The 26,992-nt window shown below is 41.7% G+C and overlaps 1 protein-coding gene across 15 annotated transcripts in view; it reads right to left on the bottom strand.

Annotated features, from left to right (window-relative positions):
- Positions 1-26,992, bottom strand: part of LOC110524456 (kinesin-like protein KIF21A) — a 67,379-nt gene that overhangs the window by 29,808 nt on the left and 10,579 nt on the right. For 5 of the 15 annotated variants that reach the window (XM_036979447.2, XM_036979471.2, XM_021604114.3 and 2 more), the window contains exons 2-11: positions 22,318-22,540; positions 20,862-21,044; positions 11,292-11,441; positions 5,485-5,616; positions 4,904-5,077; positions 1,543-1,658; positions 1,113-1,308; positions 808-1,003; positions 662-725; positions 303-500 (exon numbers count right to left, since the gene is read on the bottom strand). In XM_036979447.2, the coding sequence (XP_036835342.2) occupies positions 303-500; positions 662-725; positions 808-1,003; positions 1,113-1,308; positions 1,543-1,658; positions 4,904-5,077; positions 5,485-5,616; positions 11,292-11,441; positions 20,862-21,044; positions 22,318-22,540 (1,632 nt within the window). The remainder of the gene's footprint in view (positions 1-302; positions 501-661; positions 726-807; positions 1,004-1,112; positions 1,309-1,542; positions 1,659-4,903; positions 5,078-5,484; positions 5,617-11,291; positions 11,442-20,861; positions 21,045-22,317; positions 22,541-26,992) is intronic. The other 10 variants (XM_036979454.2, XM_090233535.1, XM_090233533.1 and 7 more) reach the window with 3 other exon arrangements.

The following is a 26,992-nucleotide window of genomic DNA, read 5'->3' as shown; positions in this document are numbered from 1 at the left end:
CTGGAGCCTTCAGTGAGAGGTCAAGGTCAAAGGTCACAGGTGAGAGGACAGGGGAGAGAGATGTGACAAGGAAGGAAGGAAGGAAGGAAGGAAGGAAGGAAGGAAGGAAGGAAGGAAGGAAGGAAGGAAACTAGGGAGTACAGAGAAGAGGAAGGAAAATAAGTCATAGGGAAAAATATAGAGATCACAAACTGCTACTCACCATGGCCGCACATTGTCATACAATAATAAAAAAAAAACATACATTTTTTAACAAGAAAACAAAGAATTTGGTCCTACAATTAACTATGATCACTCTTTACCTCTTCTTCTTCTTCCTCTCCTTCTTCTTGAGTTTTTCCAGGTCTTTCTTTGCCATCTCGATGATGTCGGAGGCCTCCTTCTCGGGGGCCAGGAGGGCAGGGGAGAAGGTTCCGGGGTAAAAAGACTGCCGTGAAGAGACACGGGACAGGTTCTTACGAAGGTTCTCATTCACAGATTCACTCTCCAGGAGTTTGGCTCTACGGGGAATAACAGTGAAATTTAATTAAAACGTCAGTTTCTGACATATTCCTAAAGCTCAATATTGTCTATATGCTATGATAGGTCATGTTCAGTAGGGAGAAAACACTTTGTTTTACCTCTAGGTCCTTAAGTACTGTATGCAGACAGAAAAGTATACCTGAGATCCTCAATCTCTTTGATGTAGCTCTGGATCATGTTCCCAATCTCTTCACTCCCCTCACCTGAGAACAAACAGGAAACCCTTAGCAAACACACATCTAAACTTTATTTTTATTTTTACAATGAACAGGGTCATAAGCACACCTTCACCTGCCCTGGCCAGGACCTGGTTGGCCTGGTCACTGAGGTACTGTGTGAGTCTGGCCCTCTGTGCGTCAATGGTCTCCTGCATGGCCTTGACCCTGATCCTCAGGTTGCTGTTCTCTGTCTGCAGCATGCTGTTCTCATGGAACATGTCGTTGATGCTCTCCATACCGTCCTCACCCACCATACGCTTACCCTGCCAGAGGAGAATGGGTTCAGACAGAATTATAAGTCATTAAGGGCAATTTATTTACGTCATGTCTCCGTTTCATATGGTTCGTGTTTTTCAATTGTCTCTCTCTCACCGTCCTGTACTCCATGAGTTCCATCTGTAGCCTGGCGATCTCTGTCCTGAGAGCAGAGATCTGCTGGGAGGCCTTGTCCTGGTTCACCATCACCTTGTTCTTAATGTTCCTGGCTCTGTTGGCATACTTCAGTGCATTCAGGGTCTCCATAAAGTCCCGGTCAGACGGGCTGATGCACGCTATCATCATCGTTTGGCTGAGAGAGGGGAAGGATATGGGAGGAGAAAAATGTGGATTTACAAAAGAAACACAGAGAGAAGCAATCTGTAGTTCAGATGGATATGGTTGCTTGTAGCAACTGTGTTGCAGACATCTAATAATTACTTTATCAGCTAACAAAAAGGATTTAGTTTGACAAGCACACCAACCAACTGGGACACCAACCCTGACAGAATGAGAGGGAGAAAGGCTTGACCAATTGCACACAGACCTATTTCCACCCAAGGAGTCCTGTAGAAGCCGGGTGAGTTTGGAGTCTCTGTAAGGCACATGTGTGGATCGCTTGCTTCGGTCTCCCAAAGCACTGATTACATTTCCAAGAGCAAGCTGTAGTTTGGAAGAGATGACCAAGAAATACCACACAACAAAACAGATATTGAAGGTTATTTCCAGAAACATTCTGGTTCAAGGACTCTATTTATGTCCATACTGGGCTGATATGAGTTTGAAGTAGCCACCCTTTGCACACTCTTGGCATTCTCTCAACCAGCTTCACCTGGAATGCTTTTCCAACCGTCTTGAAGGAGTTCCCACATATGCCGAGTACTTCTTGGCTGCTTTTCCTTCACTCTGCGGTCCAACTTATCCCAAACCATATCAATTGGGTTCTTGTCGGGTGATTGTGGAGACTAGGTCATCTGATGCAGCACTCTATCACTCTCCGTCTTGGTCAAATATCCCCTACACAGCCTGGAGGTGTGTTGGGTCATTGTACTATTGAAAAACAAATGATAGTCCCACAAATCCCAAACCAGAAGGGATGACGTATCGCTGCAGAATGCTGTGGTAAACATGCTGGTTAAGTGTGCCTTGAATTCTAAATAAATCACAGACAGTGTCACCAGCAAAACACCCCCACACCATCACACCTCCTCCTCCATGCTTCACGGTGGGAAACACACACGCATAGATCATCTGTTCACCTACTCTGTGTCTCACAAAGACAAAGCGGTTGGAACCAAAAATCTAAAAATTTGGACTCATCAGACTAAAGGACAGATTTCCACCTTTCTAATGTCAATTGCTCGTGTTTCTTGTAACAAGCAAGTCTCCTCTTCTTATTGGTGTCCTTTAGTAGTGGTTTCTTTGCAATTTGACCATGAAGGCATGATTAACACAGTCTCCTGATGTTGAGATGTGTCTGTTACTTAATCTTTGTGAAGCAATAATTTGGGATTCAATCTGAAGTGCAGTTAACTCAAATGAACTTATCCTTTGCAGCAGAGGTAACTCCTGGTCTTCCTTTCCTGTGGAGGTCCTAATGAGAGCCAGTTACATCACAGCGCTTGATGGTTTTTGCAACTGCACTTGAAGAAACTTTTAAAGGTCTTGAAATTTTACGCATTGACTGACCTTCATGTCTTTTGCTTTTGTCGTTTCTCTTTGCTTATTTGAGCTGTTCTTGCCATAATATGGACTTGGTCTTTTACCAAATAGGGCTATCTTCTGTATACCACCCCTACCCAACACAACAGATCGGCTCAAACGCATTAAGAAGGAAAGAAATTCCACAAATGAACTTTTAACAAGGCACACCTGTAATTTAAATGTATTCCAGGTGACTACCTCATGAAAGCTGGTTGAGAGAATGCCAAGAGTGCGCAAAGCTGTCATCAAAGGCAAAGGTTGGCTACTTTGAATACTTTTTTGGTTACTACATGATTCCATATGTGTTATTTCATAGTTTTGATGTCTTCACTAGTATTCTACAATGTAGAAAATAGTAAAAAAAATAAAGAAAAACCCTAGAATGAGTAGGTGTGTTCAAACTTTTGACTGGTACTGTAAATATTCAGACCCTTTGCTGAGACTTGAAATTGAGCTCAGCTGCATCCTGCTTCCAATTATCATACTTTAAATGTTTCTACAACTTGATTGCAGTCCACCTGTGGTAAATTCAATTGATTGGACATGATTTGGAAAGGCAAATGCCTGTCTATATTAGGTCTCAAGGTTGACAGTGCACGTCAGAGCAAAAACCAAGCCATGATAACAAATACATTTTCCATAGAGCTCAGAGACAGGATTGTGTCGAGGCACAGATCTGGGAAAGGGTACCAAAACATTTCTGCAGCATTGAAGGTCCCCAAGAGCACAGTGGCCTCCATCATTCTTAAATGGAAGAAGTTTTGAACCAACAAGACTCTTCCTAGAGCTGGCCGCCCGGTCAAACTGAGCGATCGGGGGAGAAGGGCCTTGGTCAGGGAGGTGAACAAGAGCCCGATGGTCATTCTGACAGAGCTCCAGAATTCCTCTGTGGAAATGGGAGAACTTCCAGAAGGACAACCATCTCTGCAGCACTCCACCAATCAAGCCTTTATGGTAGAGTGTCCAGACGGAAGCCATTCCTCAGTAAAATGTATATGACACGCTTGGGGTTTGACAAAAGGCACCTTAAGACTCTCAAGCCCATTAGAAACAAGATCCTCTGGTCTGATGAAACCAAGATTGAACTCTTTGGCCTGAATGCCAAGCATCACGTCTGGAGGAAACCTGGCACCATCCCTACGGTGAAGCATGGTGGTGGCAGCATCATGCTGTGGGGATGTTTTTCAGCAGCAGGGACTGGGAGACTAGTCAGGATCCAGGGAAATATGAACGATGCAAAGTATAGAAAGATACTTGATGAAAACTTGCTCCAGAGCGCTCAGGACCTCAAACTGGGGTGAAGGTTCACCTTCCAACATGACAATGACCCTAAGCACACAGCCAAGACAACGCAGGAGTGGCTTCAGGACAATTATCTGAATGTCCATGAGTGGCCCAGCCAGAGCCTGGACTTGAACCCGATTGAACATCTCTGGAGAGACCTGAAATAAGTTGTGCAGCAATGCTCCCCATCCAACCTGACAGAGCTTGAGAGGATATGCAGAGAAGAATGGGAGAACCTCCCCAAATACAGCTGTGCCAAGCTTGTAGTGTCATACCCTCGAAGACTCAAGGCTGTAATCGCTGCCAAAGGTTCTTCAACAAAGCACTGAGTAAAGGGTCTGGATAATTATGAAAGGTCATATTTCAGGTTTTTATTTTTAATAAATTAGCAAAAATGTATTATATATAGATTCTTTTTTCAAAAACTTTTTATAATAAGGCTGTAACGAAACAAAATGTGGGAAAAGTTAAGGGATCTGTATACTTTCTGAATGCACTGTATCTCAAGCTTAAAAGGATAGATTTTGATGTAGATTTTTACATTATGCTAATTAGGGGGCAGACATCAACTTTAGGGGGTTAAAGGACAAAGATGGTATATTCCTATATTGCACACATTTTTACCAGAGCCGTTTTGAACAGATTCTTATTGCGAGGGCTCTCCAACCTTGTTCCTGGAGAGGTACCATCCTATAGGTTTTCGCCAAACCCTAATCTAGCGTACCTGATTCTAATAATTAGCTGGTTGATAAGCTGAATCAGGTTAGTTACAAGTGGGGTTGGAGTGAAAACCTACAGGAGTGTAGTTCTCCAGGAACAGGGTTGGATAGACCTGCTAGTGTATTAGGGAATAGGGTGGGTCAAAATGTGTATACTACTATAAGGAATACGGTCCATTTCGGACACAACCAGTGTCTCACCAGTCCACAGTTGATGGAGATTCCCTCCTTAGCTCGGTCTCCGGTCGCCCCTGTTCTCTTCAGTCTCTCTGACCCGGCTAGGTCCACAAAGTGAAACTTGGCCGTCAGTGTCTCATACTCTTCCATCTCTGAGTTGCCGTTAGCAACCTTGTTGTCCGTCTCGTTGTTGTCCTGCTGTGAGTTGGGAAAAAAATCCAGATCGATGCCTTTGTGTCAGTACCGTTATTCAAAAGCATTGTCCCTGTCATTAATGTAGCATAAAATAGAATGTCAGTAGCCTACCATAAACAGTAGCCTACAATAATGTCAGTACCGTAATAAGAGTCATTTCTATATACAGTATGTCATTTATGTAACCTAGCACAATATGACATGATAGCATAGGAGTGGCTATATATCATTTCTGTAACATCAAGGTTAGGAGTAATTTCAGTCACTGTCATAACATATAACATGCTCATAACAAGTGGCAGGAGTCACATCACAGTAACAAAAGGGTAGATACGGAATTAGATAGGAGTTGGCAAGAGAGCACAAAAGGACTGGCACTAAGGCTAGGAATAAGCTGCTCGTGTACGTACATTGTCGGATGCACAGACTCTGACTTGGCACAGGTGAATGGTGAAGATGGCATGAGAACGGGAGCTCTGGACATTCATCTGGGTGCTGGCCGTGGTACGACATAGAGCACCCAGCTTCAGACACTGCATCATCTGAGAGAGGAGAAAGAAATTGGACATCACTGTGTTATCACTGTGCAAATGATCATTTTACAGTTTATTTCATGTTTTTACTTTCCTATATTGGATATACATACAGACATACACATTTCTCCTGGACCCCCGGACCACATATCCCAACACATACAACATAGTGTATAGCATACGCGCTCAAGCATACACGCATGTACGTACATTATTGATGCGAGGGTTGACTCATAACCCGCAGTCCCTGCGGACGGGTTTAGGATCATTAAACATTGTGTGGCTGAAGGGAGGGTGGGTGGCGGGCGGGTTGAATAAAGAAAAACAGTTCCTTAAAAAAATCCATAAATGTATTATTATTGTGCAATTTATAGAGTCTACATTTGGGTTTTTATTTCACTATTTTCAACTATCTGGCACCATATTAGTGCATAAACCTAAGCTTTAGGGCTTAAGTGTTCGCACGCCAAATTGCCTACACAGCCAATCGCCAAAGAATGCTTTTGGTAACGGGAAGAAAGAGTTAACATCATTCTCCGGAGGCAAAAAGGACATTGTCGAAGTTTAATTCAATAAGACAAAAGCTACAAATGAAAGGTTGAAAATAAAGAGAAGGGATAGCCAGAAAAGTAATGTTTGGAAAAGATTTGTGGTAAAAGCGGACAATGGCAGTGCCGGCTATGTTATGTGTGACGATTGTGAGGTGCTATACAAATTCGACAGTCACAAGACGGGACTTCAAATATGCCTATGGCATGTCAAGGGAACTGTAGCCTACTGTTTAGTGTTACATGGAAACTGAAATCTGTATGACTAACCAGAATAACCTATAGATTTTTTGGCAAACTAAAAAAGTCCTCTGATAATATTAGTCTCACGCAAATTGACATCCCTGTGTTTTGAGAGAAATGTATGAGTGTGACAGATGTTGCTCGAAGTTTGATTCGATAAATTAAACAAAGTGCTGAGCATAGGCTATATAGAGTGCATTCGGAAAGTACTCAGACCCCTTGAACTTTGCTACATTTTGTTACGTTACACCATTATTCTAAAAGTGTTTACAGTGCCTTGCGAAAGTATTCGGCCCCCTTGAACTTTGCAACCTTTTGCCACATTTCAGGCTTCAAACATAAAGATATAAAACTGTATTTTTTTGTGAAGAATCAACAACAAGTGGGACACAATCATGAAGTGGAACGACATTTATTGGATATTTCAAACTTTTTTAACAAATCAAAAACTGAAAAATTGGGCGTGCAAAATTATTCAGCCCCCTTTACTTTCAGTGCAGCAAACTCTCTCCAGAAGTTCAGTGAGGATCTCTGAATGATCCAATGTTGACCTAAATGACTAATGATGATAAATACAATCCACCTGTGTGTAATCAAGTCTCCGTATAAATGCACCTGCACTGTGATAGTCTCAGAGGACCGTTAAAAGCGCAGAGAGCATCATGAAGAACAAGGAACACACCAGACAGGTCCGAGATACTGTTGTGAAGAAGTTTAAAGCCAGATTTGGATACAAAAAGATTTCCCAAGCTTTAAACATCCCAAGGAGAACTGTGCAAACAATAATATTGAAATGGAAGAAGTATCAGACCACTGCAAATCTACCAAGACCTGGCCGTCCCTCTAAACTTTCAGCTCATACAAGGAGAAGACTGATCAGAGATGCAGCCAAGAGGCCCATGATCACTCTGGATGAACTGCAGAGATCTACAGCTGAGGTGGGAGACTCTGTCCATAGGACAACAATCAGTCGTATATTGCACAAATCTGGCCTTTATGGAAGAGTGACAAGAAGAAAGACATTTCTTAAAGATATCCATAAAAAGTGTCGATAAAGTTTGCCACAAGCCACCTGGGAGACACACCAAACATGTGGAAGAAGGTGCTCTGGTCAGATGAAACCAAAATTGAACTTTTTGGCAACAATGCAAGACGTTATGTTTGGCGTAAAAGCAACACAGCTCATCACCCTGAATACACCATCCCCACTGTCAAACATGGTGGTGGCAGCATCATGGTTTGGGCCTGCTTTTCTTCAGCAGGGACAGGGAAGATGGTTAAAATTGATGGGAAGATGGACGGATCCAAATACAGGACCATTCTGGAAGAAAACCTGATGGAGTCTGCAAAAGACCTGAGACTGGACGGAGATTTGTCTTCCAACAAGACAATGATCCAAAACAGAAAACAAAATCTACAATGGAATGGTTCAAAAATAAACATATCCAGGTGTTAGAATGGCCAAGTCAAAGTCCAGACCTGAATCCAATCGAGAATCTGTGGAAAGAACTGAAAACTGCTGTTCACAAATCCTCTCCATCCAACCTCACTGAGCTCGAGCTGTTTTGCAAGGAGGAATGGGAAAAAATGTCAGTCTCTCGATGTGCAAAACTGATAGAGACATACCCCAAACGACTTACAGCTGTAATCGCAGCAAAAGGTGGCGCTACAAAGTATTAACTTAAGGGGGCTGAATAATTCTGCACGCCCAATTTTTCAGTTTTTGATTTGTTAAAAAAGTTTGAAATATCCAATAAATGTCGTTCCACTTCATGATTGTGTCCCACTTGTTGTTGATTCTTCACAAAAAAATACAGTTTTATATCTTTATGTTTGAAGCCTGAAATGTGGCAAAAGGTCGCAAAGTTCAAGGGGGCCGAATACTTTCGCAAGGCACTGTAAATTGCCTTTTTCCGCTCGTCAATCTACACACAATGCCCCATAATGACAAAGCAAAAAACGTTTTTTTTACATATATTAAAAATAAAAATGGAAATATCACATTTACATAAGTATTCAGACCCTTTACTTAGTACTTAGTTGACGCACCTTTGGCACTGATTACAGCCTCGAGTCTTCTTGGGTATGATGCTACAAGCTTGGCACACCTGTATTTGGGGAGGTTCTCCCATTCTTCTCTGCAGATCTTCTCAAGCTCTGTCAGGTTGGATGGGGAGTGTCGCTGCACAGCTATTTTCAGGTCTCTCCACAGATGTTACATTGGGTTCAAGTCCAGGCTCTCGCTGGGCCACTCATGGACATTCAGAGACTTGTCGCGAAGCCACTCCTGCGTTGTCTTGGCTGTGTGCTTAGGGTCGGTGTCCTGTTGGAAGGGGAACCTTTGCCCCCAGTCTAAGGTCCTGAGCGCTCTAACAGCTTTTCATCAAGGATCTCTCTGTACTTTGCTCCGTTCATCTTTCTCCTTGATCATGACTAGTCTCCAAATCCCTGCCGCTGAAAAACATACCCACACCATGATGATGCCACCAACACGCTTCACCCTAGGGATGGTGATAGGTTTCCTCCAGGCATTCAGGCCAAAGAGATCAATCTTGATTTCATCAGACCAGAGAATCTTGTTTCTCATGGTCTGAGAGTCCTTTAGGTGCATTTTGTCAAATTCCAAGCGGGATGTCATGTGCCTTTGACTGAGGAGAGGCTTCCGTCTGGCCACTCTACCATAAAGGCCTGATTGGTGGAGTGCTACAGAGATGGTTGTCCTTCTGGAAGGTTCTCCCATCTCCACAGAGGAACTCTGGAGCTCTGGCAGAGTGACCATCGTGTTCTTGGTCACCTCCCTGACCAAGGCCCTTCTCCCCCGATTGCTCAGTTTGGCCGGGCGGCCAGCTCTAGGAAGAATCTTCGATGTGCCAACCTTCCTCCATTTAAGAACGATGGAGCCCACTGTGTTCTTCGGGACTTTCAATGCTGCAGAAAGTTATGGTACCCTTCCCCAGATCTGTGCCTCGACAAAATCCTGTCTCAGAGCTCTACGGACAATTCCTTCAACCTCATGGCTTGGTTTTTGCTCTAACGTGTACTGTCAACTGTGGGACCTTGTATAGACAGGCGTGTGCCTTTCCAAATCATGTCCAATCAATTGAATTTACCACAGGTGGACTCCAATCAAGTTGTAGAAACATCTCAAGGATGATCAATGGAAACAGGTTTCACCTGAGTTCAATTCGAGTCTCATAGCAAAGGGTCTGAATACTTATGTAAATAAGGTATATATTTTTTTTACATTTCTAAAAACCTGTTTTTGCTTTGTCATTATGGGGTAATGTGTGTAGATTGATGAGGAAAAAAATCGAGTTAATCTATTTTATATTAAGGCTGTTATATTAAGGCTGTAACGTAACAAAATGTGGAAAAATGGAAGGGGTCTGAATAGTTTCCGAATGCACTGTATGAAGGGCCTATACTGTATATATCAACTTTCACAGTAAATGCTTTTGTTAATACGTTTTGTACGAATGAATTGAACATTGCCAAATCATCATTAAGAAATATTGCGCCTATTTATATTGAGCTATTTAACTTTCTCATTCACAGCCTTAAAACACATATCAAGTGCAAGTTCGCTGTTTAGCTCTCATCTGAAGGCTGGGGGGGAATTTAGGACATATTCCACTGTGGATCGCTAAAATATCCTAATGATTATGATGACACTGTCTCAATTCAAATATTATGGCGACACTATACCAAAGATGGCTTGGTACGATTTAGAAACCTGTGAACCAAGCTCGAGTTATCATTGGAACATGTTATTGCCTGGACTTACATATCTTCACACCTAGAAAAAAAACTCCAGGTTTCTGTCATAACTGTCAATCAACTTTTTATATATTTTTATACATTTATTTATACATATATATATATATATATATATATATATATATATATATATATATATATATATATATATATATATATATATATATATATATATAAATTACAGGGGGCAGTTTGGAACAAACGGATCCCGTCCGAATTGTCCTCTGGAATAACAGACATTCTGGGGTAATAAATACACGACCAACTAGTCCTGAGTGAATAGGGCTATGGCCTTAATAATAACTCCTGCAGAATTAAGCATTTCTTGCAGTACAATAATACACTAAGTGTAGGCAATATTTGGACTTGGGAACAGGAGTGGAGAAATATGATTTCTTTCTGCATCTTGAGAGAATGCAATGCTCAGTTAGTATGATCGATAGAGGTCCTGTCTTCATCCTAAAAGCATCATAAAAGCTGGTAGTATTTCAACCAGATAAAATATGCATCGATGCCGAACTGAAATCTTATCAGAAACGCACGTTGGGTCGTTTTCACAGCTTTCTTTTTCCTTACAACCGGTCAAAGTGATGTCATTTGGACATTTTGCAGAGAAAATCTTTCCTGTTTTTTTTTTTTTTTTGCTTTATTGTATTTTCTCCCCAGTCGCTAAACATCTTTGCTCCGAGAAAGATGACACAGAGAAAACGTTTCTGATATCAACTAGATTGAAGCAGTCATTCTATCGATCTATTACATTATTCTGTTGAGCAAGGGTTTATTTAGTCTTCTAGGGCAACATATAATGACAAACGAGAAGCTACATGTATTTAATTATAGACAAGTAGACTAACAAATAGCCTCCCAAAATGTCAGAAATTATAAGCAGAGACATATCATATCTAAATCATGCAAAGCAAAATCCAGCAACACCGTGTCAAAAAATCGTTCTGGAGTCTTTGACTGTAGCCTATAGCACATTTTCTATATTTGCGGGTAAGGGCCTCCGACTTTCACTTTATCACATATAGTCAGGCGGTTGCGGCTGGGTTATTCGCAGTTGCATGCGGGTGTGGGTAAACAAACAGCTGACCTGCGCATCTCTAACGTACATACCTCTGCCTCGGAGGCTACAGTCCGTGTGGTCACCCCCACTGTGTAGATTCCTCCATTAGCATCCTCGTGGATCTTAATGTGGGATTTCTGCGTCCGAGCCTCCAGGTCCCTCGTAGAGTCAAACAGATCCAGCACCTCCTCATTGTAAAGCTAAACAAGGACACAGCCAGAAACACAAAATATTACAGTCGTATTTGTTACCGTGGTAATTGAGCACTGTGAAATTCCATGAAAATATCAAAAGGTTCTGATAGTTTGTATCCTATTCCAGTTCTGATATCACACTGATGCAAGACCATATATCTGATTACGTCAGACTGAAAGAGAGAGAGAGTTAGCAACATGAGTAGGACTGTCTGACTCAGTCTGAACAATGTTAAACAGCAGAGGACTCTCAAGAGTCTAAACTGTGAGACAGACTCCATATCAAAATACCTTATCTAACACACACACCTACAACAGAGATGTTTCTATAGAATGTAACAGGCTTTGCCACCACTCCCCTTCTCTATGGTGTGACCTCTACGAAAGGCTTTTCTACCAAAGTAACTTGGCTTTGTGCTGGTGCCCAAGGTCCAGAGCAGTATATCTAAATGCAAGGCTCTGCCAATGTCCTAGTTTGATGAACGTGGGTGAATAACAGGTAAATGACTTAGTGCATTCAGAAAGTATTCAGACTCCTTCACTTTTCTCCACATATCGTTACGTTTCAGCCCTATTCTAAAATGAATTAAATAAACATTTTCCTCATCAATCTACAGAAAATGATTGGACACGATTTGGAAAGGCACATTATACAGTGGGGCAAAAAAGTATTTAGTCAGCCACCAATTGTGCAAGTTCTCCCACTTAAAAATATGAGATAGGCCTGTAATTTTCATCATAGGTACACTTCAACTATGACAGACAAAATGAGAGAAAAAAAATCCAGAAAATCACATTGTAGGATTGTTAATGAATTTATTTGCAAATTATGGTGGAAAATAAGGTCAATATTTGGTCAATAACGAAAGTTTATCTCAATACTTTGTTATATACCCTTTGTTGGCAATGACAGAGGTCAAACGTTTTCTGTAAGTCTTCACAAGGTTTTCACACACTGTTGCTGGTATTTTGGCCCATTCCTCCATGCAGATCTCCTCTAGAACAGTGATGTTTTGGGGCTGTTGCTGGGCAACACGGACTTTCAACTCCCTCCAAAGATTTTCTATGGGGTTGAGATCTGGAGACTGGCTAGGCCACTCCAGGACCTTGAAATGCTTCTTACAAAGCCACTCCTTCGTTGCCCGGGCGGTGTGTTTGGGATCATTGTCATGCTGAAAGACCCAGCCACGCACGGTTCATCTTCAATGCCCTTGCTGATGGAGGTTTTCACTCAAAATCTCACGATTCATGGCCCCATTCATTCTTTCCTTTACACGGATCAGTCGTCCTGGTCCCTTTGCAGAGAAACAGCCCCAAAGCATGATGTTTCCACCCCCATTGTTTCACAGTAAACATGGTGTTCTTTGGATGCAACTCAGCATGCTTGTCCTCCAAACACGACGAGTTGAGTTTTTACCAAAAAGTTATATTTTGGTTTCATCTGACCATATGACATCCTCCCAATCTTCTTCTGGATCATCCAAATGCTTTCTAGCAAACTTCAGACGGGCCTGGATATGTACTGGCTTAAGCAGGGGGACACGTCTGGCACTGCAGGATATGAGTCCCTGGCGGCGTAGTGTGTTACTGATGGTAGGCTTTGTTACTTTGGTCCCAGCTCTCTGCAGGTCATTCACTAGGATCCCCCGTGTGGTTCTGAGATTTTTGATCACCGTTCTTGTGATCATTTTGACCCCACGGGGTGAGATCTTGCAAGGAGCCCCAGATCGAGGGAGATTATCAGTGGTCTTGTATGTCTTCCATTTCCTAATAATTGCTCCCACAGTTGATTTCTTCAAACCAAGCCGCTTACCTATTGCAGATTCAGTCTTCCCAGCCTGGTGCAGGTCTACAATTTTGTTTCTGGTGTCCTTTGACAGCTCTTTGGTCCTGGCCATAGTGGAGTTTGGAGTGTGACTGTTTGAGGTTGTGGACAGGTGTCTTTTATACTGATGACAAGTTCAAACAGGTGCGATTAATACAGATAACGAGTGGAGGACAGAGGAGCCTCTTAAAGAAGAAGTTACAGGTCTGTGAGAGCCAGAAATCTTGCTTGTTTGTAGGTGACCAAATACTTATTTACCATAATTTTTCTGATTTTTTTTCTCTCATTTTGTCTGTCATAGTTGAAGTGTACCTATGATGAAAATTACAGGCCTCTCCCATCTTTTTAAGTGGGAGAACTTGCACAATTGGTGGCTGACTAAATACTTTTTTTGCCCCACAGTATATAAGTTTCCACAGTTGACAGTGCACGTCAGAGCAAAAACCAAGCCATGAGGTCGACGCAATTGTCCCTAGAACTCAGAGACAGAATTGTGTCGAGACACAGATCTGGGGAAGAGCACCAAAACATGTCTGCAGGATTGAAGGTTGTCAATAACACGGTGGCCCCCATCATTCTTAAATGGAAGAGGTTAGGAACCACCAAGACTCTTTCTAGAGCTGGCCGCACGGCCAAACTGAGCAATCGGGGGAGAAGGGCCTTGGTCAGTGAGGTGACGAAGGGCTTTGGTCAGTGAGGTGACGAAGAACCCGAAGGACTCTCAGACCAAGAAACAAGATTCTCTGGTCTGATGAAACCAAGATTGAACTCTTTGGCCTGAATGCCAAGCGTTATGTCTGGAGGAAACCTGGCACCATCCCTACTGTGAAGCATGATGGTGGCATATGTTTTTCAGCGGCAGGGTCTGGGATACTAGTCAGGATCAAGGGAAAGATGAACGGAGCAAAGTACAGACAGATCCTTGATGAAAACCTGCTCCAGAGTGCTCAGGACCTCAGACTGGGGAGAAGATTCACCTTCCAACAGGACAATGACCCTAAGCACACAGCCAAGACAATGCAGGAGTGGCTTCGGGACAAGTCTCTGAATGTCCATGAGTGGCCCAGCGAGAGCCTGGATTTGAACCTGATCTAACATCTCTGGAGAGACCTGAAAATAGCTGTGCAGCAACGCTCCCAATCCAACCTGACAGAGCTTGAGAAGATCTGCAGAGAAGAATAGGAGAACTCGAGGCTGTAATCGGTGCCAAAGGTGCATCAACAAAGTACTAAGTAAAGGGTCTGTATACTTTTGTAAATGTGATATTTTAAAAACAAAAAACTGAAATATGTGCAAAAATGTCAAAAAATGTTTTTAGGAGAAGGCTGTAACGTAATAACATCTGGAAAAAGTCAAGGGGTCTGAATACTTTCGAAATGCACTCTATTTATTATGGTTGTTTTGTTGGAAGTCCTGTTGCATGTCGAGTTACATGCTGTTTACATGTTATTGGTAGACCACTCAAATGAAGTTGTTACCCATTTATTTAATCATTCACATCTCTGGTTCTAAGAAGAGGCCAAGTCCGGGCTCTGGCTGGGGGTAAATCTAAGACGCAAACAAAACCTCTCCCATCTGTTTTCCTATGGATTAATGTAGAGTATACGTTTTAAAGACGCTAATTCCTAATACTGTAATGTCAAAATATGTAGACATTTTAAATCGCTGGCAAGATTAAAGTCTTAAAGAATCAAAGTCTTAAAGGACAATTTTGCTTTTGTTCACAACCTAATCTCTATTTTTGTTATAGAAGGGTCCAGACACTTTTTTGTGATTTCACTTGGTTTTGAAAAAACATGAACAAATGTTCCAAAAACACCCAAATACATATTTTTAGAAATGGAAAAGCTCTCAGTATAGTGATGCAGGTCTTTAGATGTTGTACACAAAATTGTGTCAATCCAAACTTTATTCACACGTTATATTCCATTTTGTTGCGACTCGAGCGATTACCTCTACGTATGACAGCAGACTACATGGACAATGGAATAGCTGGATAGGGGAAACAGCTTGAGTCGCACAAAATGGAATATAATGTGTATACATTTCAGAATGTCACAATTTCTAATCACCTGCATCACTATACTGAGAGCTTTTCCATTTCTAAAACAACGTATTTGGGTGCCACCGTACTGCACAACGAGGATAAGGAAGTGAATCGCGGGCTGGGGTAAGTTAAAAAAAATAAATTATAATAATAAAATTAAAATGGTCTGTACCCTTCTATAACATGCCATTTACATACAAAATAGAGATTTGGTTTTAACTTCTAACTTCTCCTTTAAGGCCCTTTGTTTGTGCTGAAATTCCATATGTTTTAGTATGTTTTAAAGCCCTTCGTGCTGAAATTCCATGTGTTTTAGTACGTTTTAGTAGAATGGACATTCCCATTCACTGTTCTGAGGCGGCTGGACTGGCGGCCATATTGGATGTGTTTTTTTCATTGCTTCCATTATTGGGTAGCCATGTCCTTTCTACTAACTCTTTTTCTATGACAGATACAGTATATTACTCTGTCATAAATGAGTAGACTCATTCTGTCCACGTGGCCTCTGTCTGTCAGTATAACAAGCAAACACAACCTTTCAGTCACTTAGTATTAACCCTTGCCACCCGAACCGTGACCCTAACAGCCCTGCTCCCGCCCTCTGACAGCTGTCCACAGTCAACAGTCCAAGTAATTTTTATGTAACGTCAGGAGACCAGAGATCGGAGCTAGTTAAATTGTCAAGTGTCAACACATAGGCTACATAAGCTTGGCATGGGCGTACAGTATAATGGCTAGTCATGTATTATTCCACATAATCCTGTGTTGGAGAGTGGGGGGTATGTCCCTGTCCCTTTCCCAATCTCTTAAGGCCAGGCACCACAGGCAACATTTTTGATTTTGCAACTATAACTTCCATACTTTCAAAAAATGTATAAATAAATCGGCAATACTTTATTTGTATCATTTTTAGCCCAACTCCATCAACCACACCTACCATAAATGTCGTTCTTGTTAGCATGTTTCATGTAGAATTTCAACTGCTATTTTTAAAACTCTCCATGTTGAATTATCATTCAAAGCTTGTTTTCTGGAGCATATCATGAGCTAGTCCATATATGGCTATATCCTTTGTAAACATAGTGCTTCGTGTTAATTTGTAATTTCCTGAAATCCAATTGGTTACTGGCATTTAAAGGCCCTTTCCACCAACCTGATTGGTGAAAATGCCTCATCTCCCGCGAAGAATCCATGTAGAGAGACAAAATGAGAACATCTCGAAGAATATACCTACAGTATGTGAGTAAAAATAGGTGATCTCAGTTAGCCAAAGTGAAAAATGCAGTGAATGAAAGATAAAATTAGCCTTACACGGAACCCAAACCGGCTGCGAGCATGCGCCATCGTGCATACATTTATTTTGTCCGCCCACACCAAACGCAATCACGACACGCAGGTTAAAATATCAAAACAAACTCTGAACCAATTATATTAATTTGGGGACAGGTCGAAAAGCATTGAAACATTTATGGCAATTTAGCTAGTTAGCTTGCACTTGCTAGATAATTTGTCCTATTTAGCTAGCTAACTGTTGCTAGCTAATTTGTCCTGGGATATAAACATTGAGTTGTTATTTTACCTGAAATGCACAAGGTCCTCTACTCTGCCAATTAATCCACACATAAAATGGTCAACCAAATCGTTTCTAGTCATTTCTCTTCCTTCCAGGCTTTTTCTTCTCTTGACTTTATATTGCGATTGGCAACTTCCATAAATTAGGTGCATTACCGCCACTGACCTCGTTCGTCTTTCAGTCACCCACGTGGGTATAACCAATGAGAAGATGGCACGTGGGTAGAAAAGATTTCTCTGCTCGCGGTGTGGTCAGCCTGTCAGATTAGCCTTACCGTCCGATCGAGGCAGTACAGGTAGAGGAGGAAAAAGGAGGTAGCGCAGCAGCGCGTAAGAGACCCAAATTAATTGAGATGAAGATGACAACTTGCAGCGACCAACCAGACAGCAGCCAGCCAACAGTGGCTTTTATTCCACATGTCATAAATAAACCAATTTGTACATGATTTGATTTGCCCTAAGTGTCTAAACACTGGACTGAAATCACCATAGACCCCACCAACCAGGGATTCTGTAAGTCTGTCATGATAGACTGTGCAAACTGTGAAGGTGATGGTGATGAATTTAGGAGAGTTTACACTTCCTCCCGGCTGCAGGAGTGCTCCAGGGGAGATGCCACATCTTTCACATTTGATATAAATGTGAGGATGGCTCTTCTAGCCAACAAATTTGGACTTGGATATGCAGCTCATTCCTTCCTTGCGTCTCAGCTCATATCAGAGACATGACAGGAGAGTGACAGGTAAATAAAAAGGGAGAGTTGCCCATTATTGTCAGGTGACTTGCTGTGTATAAATTAGACTTATTTCCTTGCTCCAGCAAATGTATTCAAAGTGAATAAAACAGAGTGATGGGAAAACATAACTATGCAATGAGACTGTCACATAGCCCCCCCCCCCCCCCCACACTGCAGTTGCAGAGATTCAGAGAGGGCTACAGTCTGGTGAGTGCTGCAAAGATAATTAGATGAGCATACGCAGATATAGACCCAGACATAGCAGAGTTGCTGAAGGAGGATGAGGATGCCATCATAGACATGCATGTATCCTTTGATGGCACTTTGCACAAGAGAGGATAACATGTCCAACTACGGGATAGGTGTGTGCGAGCCCTAGAAAATGATGAAAATCCACCCCGTCACAAAGGCCATACAATTTTTAATAGAGAGGTTGCACAGAAAATGGTACTTGTATATCATAGGATGTCAAATGATAATCTCCTCAAAAGAATGTAGCACGGAGGAACCCAGAATGCAAATGAATGTCTGAACTCAATGCCCCCAACCTGTCTTTGTGGGCAAAAGCCGCATTAACGGGAGAAGCCAGTAATTGCAGTAGCCACGTTCAATGAGGGAGCAACTGCTATATCAAATGTGATGATCACATTGTGGCTTGACAGCACTCTAGTGACACTGGAAGCAATCAGAGAGGAGGATGTGAGAGCTGATGCTGCTTCAATGGAGTGTGCCAAGCGTAGGCGCAGGTGCTATGACACAGTCAACAAAGTCAAGCGGCACCAGCAACAACTCAGAGGGCCTTACATATAGGGCAGGCATAGCTGACTCATGTTCTGCGCATTTCAACAGCCATACAAAGTCCTTGTGTGTGACAAATTGAGCAATGTGATATGAGAATTTGCCCAACAGACCAGTATTCAAATGATATGCTCTATTGCTTGAAACAAATGTATTAAATGTGCTAATGTATTTTTAAAAGGTATATTTGATGTTTAAATATCAGTTTAGAAGTGATATATGAATAAGAGTTTAATTCATGTGACAAATGGTCATATTTATGGAAAGTACATTTTAATAATATTAGCCTATCTTTATCGGAGATTTAGCGGCCATTCATTTTTGTCAGTCTTCAAAAGGATGTATATTCACATTATTTTACACACAGGTTCTTAGGTCTTATAGTTAGATTTGTACAGAGTTTTTTTTATATCTTGTGTCATTTTGATTTTAAATGTCATTTTATTGTGTAAATATATGCAAAATATGCATCAGCCATACATGTGAAGTGTTTCTTAAATAATTTCATGAAATTACAATATTTTGATAAACTGATCAGTAAAAGTGTGACCATTGAGTGTCTAATAAAAATAAAACAAAAACATTCTGCCTTGAAGCAATGTGTTGAAAAACGTATTCTCGTAATATGCAAATTAGCACATATTTAAGGAGGGTTTGCATCATTTGCACATTTACATTTTTAAATAACTAAAACCTGTAATACAATAATATATTGTATTTATGTATACTTTCAACTGGTAAAGTTTCAGTCTGATGAGAGTAAAGAAAAAAAACTATTAGCCTGTGGTGCCTGGCCTTAAATAATATGTCACCCTATAAAATATTTCCATGTGTATATTTCCACATACAGTTGAAGTCGGAAGCTTACATACACTTAGGATGGAGTCATTAAAACTCATTTTTCAACAACTCCACACATTTCTTGTTAACAAACTATAGTTTTGGCAAGTCGGTTAGGACATCTACTTTGTACATGACACAAGTAATTTTTCCAACAATTGCTTACAGACAGATTATTTCACTTATAACTAACTCACTGTATCACAATTCCAGTGGGTCAGAAGTTTACATGCTCTAAGTTGATTGTGCCTTTAAACAGCTTGGAAAATTCCAGAAAATTATGCTATGGCTTTAGAAGATTCTGATAGGCTAATTGACATCAGCCAAGACCTCAGAAAAAGATTATAGACCTCCTCAAGTCTGGTTTCTTCCTTGGGAGCAATATCCAAACGCCTGAAGGTACCACATTCATCTGTACAAACAATAGTACGCAAGTATAAACACCATGAGACCACACAGCCGTCATACCGCTCAGGAAGAAGACGTGTTCTGTCTCCTTGAGATGAACGAACTTTGGTGCAAAAAGTGCAAATCAATCCCAGAACAACAGCAAAGGACCTTGTGAAGATGCTGGAGGAAACAGGTACAAAAGTATCTATATCCCCAGTAAAACAAGTCCTACTGTATATCGACATAACCTGAAAGGTCGCTCAGCAAGGAAGAAGGCAAGGAAGAAGGCACTGCTCCAAAACCGCCATAAAAAAGCCAGACTACAGTTTGCAACTGCACATGGGGAAAAAGATTGTACTTTTTGGAGAAATGTCCTCTGGTCTGGTGAAACAAAAATAGAACTGTTTGGCCATAATGACCATCATTATGTTTGGAGACTAAGGGAGAGGCTTGAGAGCCGAAGAACACCATCCCAACCGTGAAGCACAGGGGTGGCAGCATCATGTTGTGGGGGTGCTATGCTGCAGGAAGGACTGGTGCACTTCACAAAATAGATGGCATCTTGAGGAGGAAAATTATGTGGATATATTGAAGCAACATCTCAAGATATCAGTCAGGAAGTTAAAGCTTGGTCGCAAATGGGTCTTCCAAATGGACAATGACCCCAAGCATACTTCCAAAGTTGTGGCAAAAAGGACAACAAAGTCAAGGTATTGGAGTGGCCATCACAAAGCTTTGACCTCAATCCTATAGAAAATGTCTGGGAAGAACTGAAAAAGCGTGTGCGAGCAAGGAGGCCTACAAATCTGACTCAGTTACACCAGCTCTGTCAGGAGGAATGGGCCAAAATTCACCCAACTTATTGTGGGAAGCTTGTGGAAGGCTACCCGAAACGTTTGACCCAAGTTAGACAATTTAAAGGCAATGCTACCAAATACTAATTGAGTGTATGTAAACTTTAACCCACTGGGAATGTGATGAAAGAAATAAAAGCTGAAATAAATAATTATCTCTACTATTATTCTGACATTTCATATTCTTAAAATAAAGTGCTGATCCAAACTGACCTAAGACAGGAAATTTTTACTAGGATTAAATGTCAGGAATTGTGAAAAACTGAGTTTAAATGCATTTGGCTAAGGTGTATGTAAACTTCCGACTTCAACTGTATATTCCCTGCCCAAGTCTCTGTCTCCTTTTTGACGCCGTAGTCCATACCTCCAGGAACTGTGCGTTGATCTTGAACTCAGGCATGGGACGTCCCTGCTCTTTAGCAGCCTGCTGGCGCTGCTCGATGCCCCTGAAGAGGTGGGTGACTGCCCGGGGAATAATGCCCAGCTCCTCCTCCCCGATGTTCACGTCAAACCCTGTACCCATGGTGTACGTCTTACCTGACCCCGTCTATAGGAGGAGGAAGAGGACGAGGAGGATGATGATAAGACAGCAGTGGAGAGGAAAGATGAAGAGAAGGGTGAGAGGGAGATAGGATAAAGCGGGGAGGATGAAGAGGGGGAAAAAGATAAGGATTAGGAAAGGATGGGGTGGGGATGAGTATGGAGAGAGAGAGAAAACAAGTTTAATTTATTTCACATAGTGAATTTATTGAAGTTTAATTTACATCTGTTGTGTTTGTATTCCAGTGAAAAGAACCCTCTGATTACTGGGTCAGACTGTGGGGAAAGTGTTGAAGCTGGATTAGTAAATCCCAGTACAGACTAGACAGACACATACTCTACCAAATGTCCTCTACAGTCTGAGTAAATACACAGGGACAAACTGAACAGTGCTGGGCTTGGTCAAACCGGGCTACCTAGAGCCTGGGTCAACCACTGTAGCTACTGTACATACAGTGTGGATGACATACAAATAGGTTACCATCAATGCAGGAATGGAAGGGGGAAGATGAGCTTATATAAAAAAATGTATGGATATCTTAGATGTGTGTGTGTGTGGCTACTAACCGCTTAAGACCCCACACCATTTAAATCCCCCTCCCATCAAACAGACTTAGTTCTAGACAGCCCCTACTATTGGAGAAAAAGGCTCAGTTGCCAAGGCAACCGGGGTGAAGGGGAGAGAAGCCCAAATGTCAATGCAATTTCCATTGCTACAGAGTCAGACTGCCAGGAAAAGGAAAGAGGCAGCTTGAGAAGAGTATGAATTGGTTAATTGGTAGGAAACGAGAGGGAGAGGGATGGAGGGGTTGCTTTGGTGGTGTTACTATACATAGAATTGTGCTTTATGATGGTTTGCAATGACAGAAGCATCGCCAGTACTCTCAGAAACCTTTTGTAAAAACTATACAAGCACTCCAAGAGCTAATAAGTATTACGGAGGGGGTCCGTGAGTTTTCAGGACCTCACAAACACATGTGTAAGGCAGGATTATGATATCAGTTCAGTCTTTGACTAGTGATCCAACATAAGCTTTTGCATTACACAAATAACCCCAATAACTAATAACTATAACCCCAATAACTACAAACTAGGGGAATATGGGACAACTGCTATAGCTTACTGCTATAGCCCAGAGTTGTTCCTGGCCACATGACCTGGCCTATGGAAATATCAACAGGTTACACGAAAATATCCCCCAAAGGACCAAACGGCCATGCAGTCAGAACAATCAACCAAGGTCAGTTGAGAAGTCTTTGAGGGCCATCGTGTAGACTTGCCTGGCCGTAGGCAAAGATGGTGGCGTTGTATCCTTCGAAGCAGCCCTCGATCAGTTTCTCAGTGCAGTCAGCATAGATGCTGTCCTGACAGGAGTCCATGTCGAACACATAGTCGTATGTAAACGCCTTGTCTTTACCCAGCATCACCTGGGGCTCCCCAGGGGTCACAAACGTACAGATGTGACATCCCTCAATCTTCTCCCGTGCCAGTTGAGGACGGATCCTGGTGGAGATAGGGAGGGGGAAAGAGAGAGAGAGAGAGAGAGAGAGAGAGAGGGAGAGAGATAGAGAGCGAAAGAAAGAAAGAGAGAGAGAGAGAGAGAGAGAGAGATAGAGAGCGAAAGAAAGAAAGAGAGAGAAATGTCACTGTGAACAAAAGCTAAACATACTGTAATTGGCTTAACCTATGTAAATATAATGTTGTTTTTAGTCTGCACATTTGTTTGTGTGTTAAGTGTTCAATATGTACAGTAACATTCCTCACTGTTGATCTAAGTTGTTGTACTATTAAATGGACTCTTCAAACAAGGAGTTAACAAAGGCATTAACTTCCCTTATAAGCCTATAAGAAGGCCAGTCTAGCAGCTAGAGGTCGGCCGATTAATCGGCATGGCCAATTAATTAGGGCCGATTTCAAGTTTTCATAACAATCGGTAATCAGCATTTTTGGACGCTGATTGCGGCCAACTACATTGCACTCCACGAGGAGACTGCATGGCAGGTTGACCACCTGTTACGCGAGTGCAGCAAGGAGTCAAGTTTAATGCTAGCTAGCAACTCACCTTATCTTATAAAAAAATAATCTTAACATAATCACTAGTTAACTACACATGGTTCATGATATTACTAGTTTAACTAGCTTGTCCTGCGTTGCAAATAATCAATGCGGTGCCTGTTAATTTATCATCGAATCACAGCCTACTTCGCCAAACAGGTGATGATTTAACAAGCAGATTCACGAAAAAAGCACTGTCGTTGCACCAATGTACCTAACCATAAACATCAATGCCTTTCTTAAAATCAATACACAAGTACAGTGCCTTGCGAAAGTATTCGGCCCCCTTGAACTTTGCGACCTTTTGCCACATTTCAGGCTTCAAACATAAAGATAGAAAACTGTATTTTTTTGTGAAGAATCAACAACAAGTGGGACACAATCATGAAGTGGAACGACATTTATTGGATATTTCAAACTTTTTTAACAAATCAAAAATTGGGCATGCAAAATTATTCAGCCCCCTTAAGTTAATACTTTGTAGCGCCACCTTTTGCTGCGATTACAGCTGTAAGTCGCTTGGGGTATGTCTCTATTAGTTTTGCACATCGAGAGACTGAAATTTTTCCCATTCCTCCTTGCAAAACAGCTCGAGCTCAGTGAGGTTGGATGGAGAGCATTTGTGAACAGCAGTTTTCAGTTCTTTCCACAGATTCTCTATTGGATTCAGGTCTGGACTTTGACTTGGCCATTCTAACACCTGGATATGTTTATTTTTGAACCATTCCATTGTAGATTTTGCTTTATGTTTTGAATCATTGTCTTGTTGGAAGACAAATCTCCGTCCCAGTCTCAGGTCTTTTGCAGAATCCATCAGGTTTTCTTCCAGAATGGTCCTGTATTTGGCTCCATCCATCTTCCCATCAATTTTAACCATCTTCCCTGTCCCTGCTGAAGAAAAGCAGGCCCAAACCATGATGCTGCCACCACCATGTTTGACAGTGGGGATGGTGTGTTCAGCTGTGTTGCTTTTACGCCAAACATAACGTTTTGCATTGTTGCCAAAAAGTTCAATTTTGGTTTCATCTGACCAGAGCACCTTCTTCCACATGTTTGGTGTGTCTCCCAGGTGGCTTGTGGCAAACTTTAAACAACACTTTTTATGGATATCTTTAAGAAATGGCTTTCTTCTTGCCACTCTTCCATAAAGGCCAGATTTGTGCAATATACGACTGATTGTTGTCCTATGGACAGAGTCTCCCACCTCAGCTGTAGATCTCTGCAGTTCATCCAGAGTGATCATGGGCCTCTTGGCTGCATCTCTGATCAGTCTTCTCCTTGTATGAGCTGAAAGTTTAGAGGGACGGCCAGGTCTTGGTAGATTTGCAGTGGTCTGATACTCCTTCCATTTCAATATTATCGCTTGCACAGTGCTCCTTGGGATGTTTAAAGCTTGGGAAATCTTTTTGTATCCTAATCCGGCTTTAAACTTCTTCACAACAGTATCTCGGACCTGCCTGGTGTGTTCCTTGTTCTTCATGATGCTCTCTGCGCTTTTAACCGACCTCTGAGACTATCATAGTGCAGGTGCATTTATACGGAGACTTGATTACACACAGGTGGATTGTATTTATCATCATTAGTCATTTAGGTCAACATTGGATCATTCAGAGATCCTCACTGAACTTCTGGAGAGAGTTTGCTGCACTGAAAGTAAAGGGGCTGAATAATTTTGCACGCCCAATTTTTCAGTTTTTGATTTGTTAAAAAAGTTTGAAATATCCAATAAATGTCGTTCCACTTCATGATTGTGTCCCACTTGTTGTTGATTTTTCACAAAAAAATACAGTTTTCTATCTTTATGTTTGAAGCCTGAAATGTGGCAAAAGGTCGCAAAGTTCAAGGGGGCCGAATACTTTCGCAAGGCACTGTATATATTTTTAAACCTGTATATTTAGTCAAAATAAATTCATGCTAGCAGGCGATATTAACTAGGGAAATTGTGTCACTTTTCTTGCTTTCTGTGGAAGCAGAGTCAGGGTATTTATTGTCACACCCTGACCATAGTTTGCTTTGTATGTTTCTATGTTTTGTTTGGTCAGGGTGTGATCTGAGTGGGCATTCTATGTTGGATGTCTTGTTTGTCTGTTTCTGTGTTTAGGCCTGATATGGTTCACAATCAGAGGCAGGTGTTAGTCATTGTCTCTGATTGGGAGCCATATTTAGGTAGCCTGTTTCGTGTTGGGTTTTGTGGGTGGTTGTCTCGTGTCAGTGTTTGTACCACACGGGACTGTTTTGGGTTTTCACGTTTCTTGTTTTGTAGTTTATTCATGTATAGTTTCATTATTAAAGAACCATGAATTATAACCACGCTGCATTTTGGTCCGCCTCTCCTTCTCAGGAAGAATCCCGTTACAGGTATATGCAGCAGTTTGGGCCGCCTGGCTCTTTGTGAACTGTGTGAAGACCATTTCTTCCTAACAAAGACCGTAATTAATTTGCCAGAATTTTACATAATTATGACATAACATTGAAGGTTGTGCATTGTAACAGCAATATTTAGACTTATGGATGCCACCCATTCGATAAAATACGCAATGGTTCCGTATTTCACTGAAAGAATAAACATTTGTTTTTGAAATAATAGTTTCCGGATTTTACCATATTAAGGACCTCGTATTTCTGTGTGTTATTATGTTATTATATTATAATTAAGTTTATGATTTGATATTTGATAGAGCAGTCTGACTGAGCGGTGGTAGGCAGCAGCAGGCACGTAAGCATTCAATCAAACAGCACTTTCCTGCGTTTCCCAGCAGCTCTTCGCTGTGCTTCAAGCATTGCGCTGTTTATGACATCAAGCCTAACTCCCGAGATTAGGCTGGCAATACTATAGTGCCTGTAAGAACATCCAATAGTCAAAGGTACTGTACATGAAATACAAATGGTAGAGAGAGAAATAGTCCTATAATTCCTATAGTAACTACAACCTGAAACTTCCTACCTGGGAATATTAAAGACTCATGTTAAAAGGAACCACCAGCTTTCATATGTTCTCATGTTCTGAGCAGGGAACTTGCTGCACTTTTACTTTCTTCTCCAACACTGTGTTATTGCATTATTTAAACCACATTGAACATGTTTCATTATTTATCTGAGACTAAATAGATTTTATTTACGTATTAAGTTAAAATAAGTGTTCATTCAGTATTGTTGTAATTGTCATTATTATTATACAATAATAAAAAATCGGCCGATTAATCGGTATCGGCTTTTCATGGTCCTCCAATAATCGGTATCGGCGTTGAAAAATCATTATCGGTCGACCTCTACTAGCAACAGGAGGTATACAGTAGTCGGTAGCTCATAGGTCTCGTCCTTACGCTACCCTGAATCTCTGACCCAATACTCTGCCCCATAAAACCAGCTAGCTGGCTTCATATGTATGTTTGTGTGTGTATGTCCGTGTGTGTGAGATTGGGAGTGTGTGTGTGGGGAGTATGAATGTGAGCTAGAGACGCACTAAGCTCCAATGCTGAATGTCAGTAATGCCCTCCTGATAGCTGGCCAACTAAAAGCTGTCCTTGGATAATTTAGCCTGGTGTAGAAGTGAGAGAGAAAGTATATGCTGGGCATATACCGGTGGGGAAATTCCCCCCCGGACCCCCTCGAAGTAAATGCTTTTTTATCAGAGCAATCATCACTTAAATAGCTGGTTTCAGAGCATTTCTGTGTCTGGTTGAGGAACTGAATACGCCCCAACCTGCTGTCTATCCCTGCACCCCCACCATCACCACCTCCACTCCCTGCCGCTTCTCCAACACCACTGCACTCTCTCCGTAAATCATTAAGGGCTGTGCGTATCGAGGGAGAAGATAGAGGGAGGAAAGGAGAGGTGGGGGTGAAAGGCTTCTTTATGCACATTTCTGCAGAAATGGCCAATGGCCAATGGTGACTTTA

This window comes from Oncorhynchus mykiss, chromosome 1 (genome assembly GCF_057628025.1).
Source record: "Oncorhynchus mykiss isolate SJ-2025 chromosome 1, ASM5762802v1, whole genome shotgun sequence".
NCBI classification, from domain to species: Eukaryota; Metazoa; Chordata; class Actinopteri; order Salmoniformes; family Salmonidae; genus Oncorhynchus; species Oncorhynchus mykiss.
Note: the sequence above shows the minus strand (reverse complement) of the source record. Positions and strands in the feature narration are given on the sequence as shown.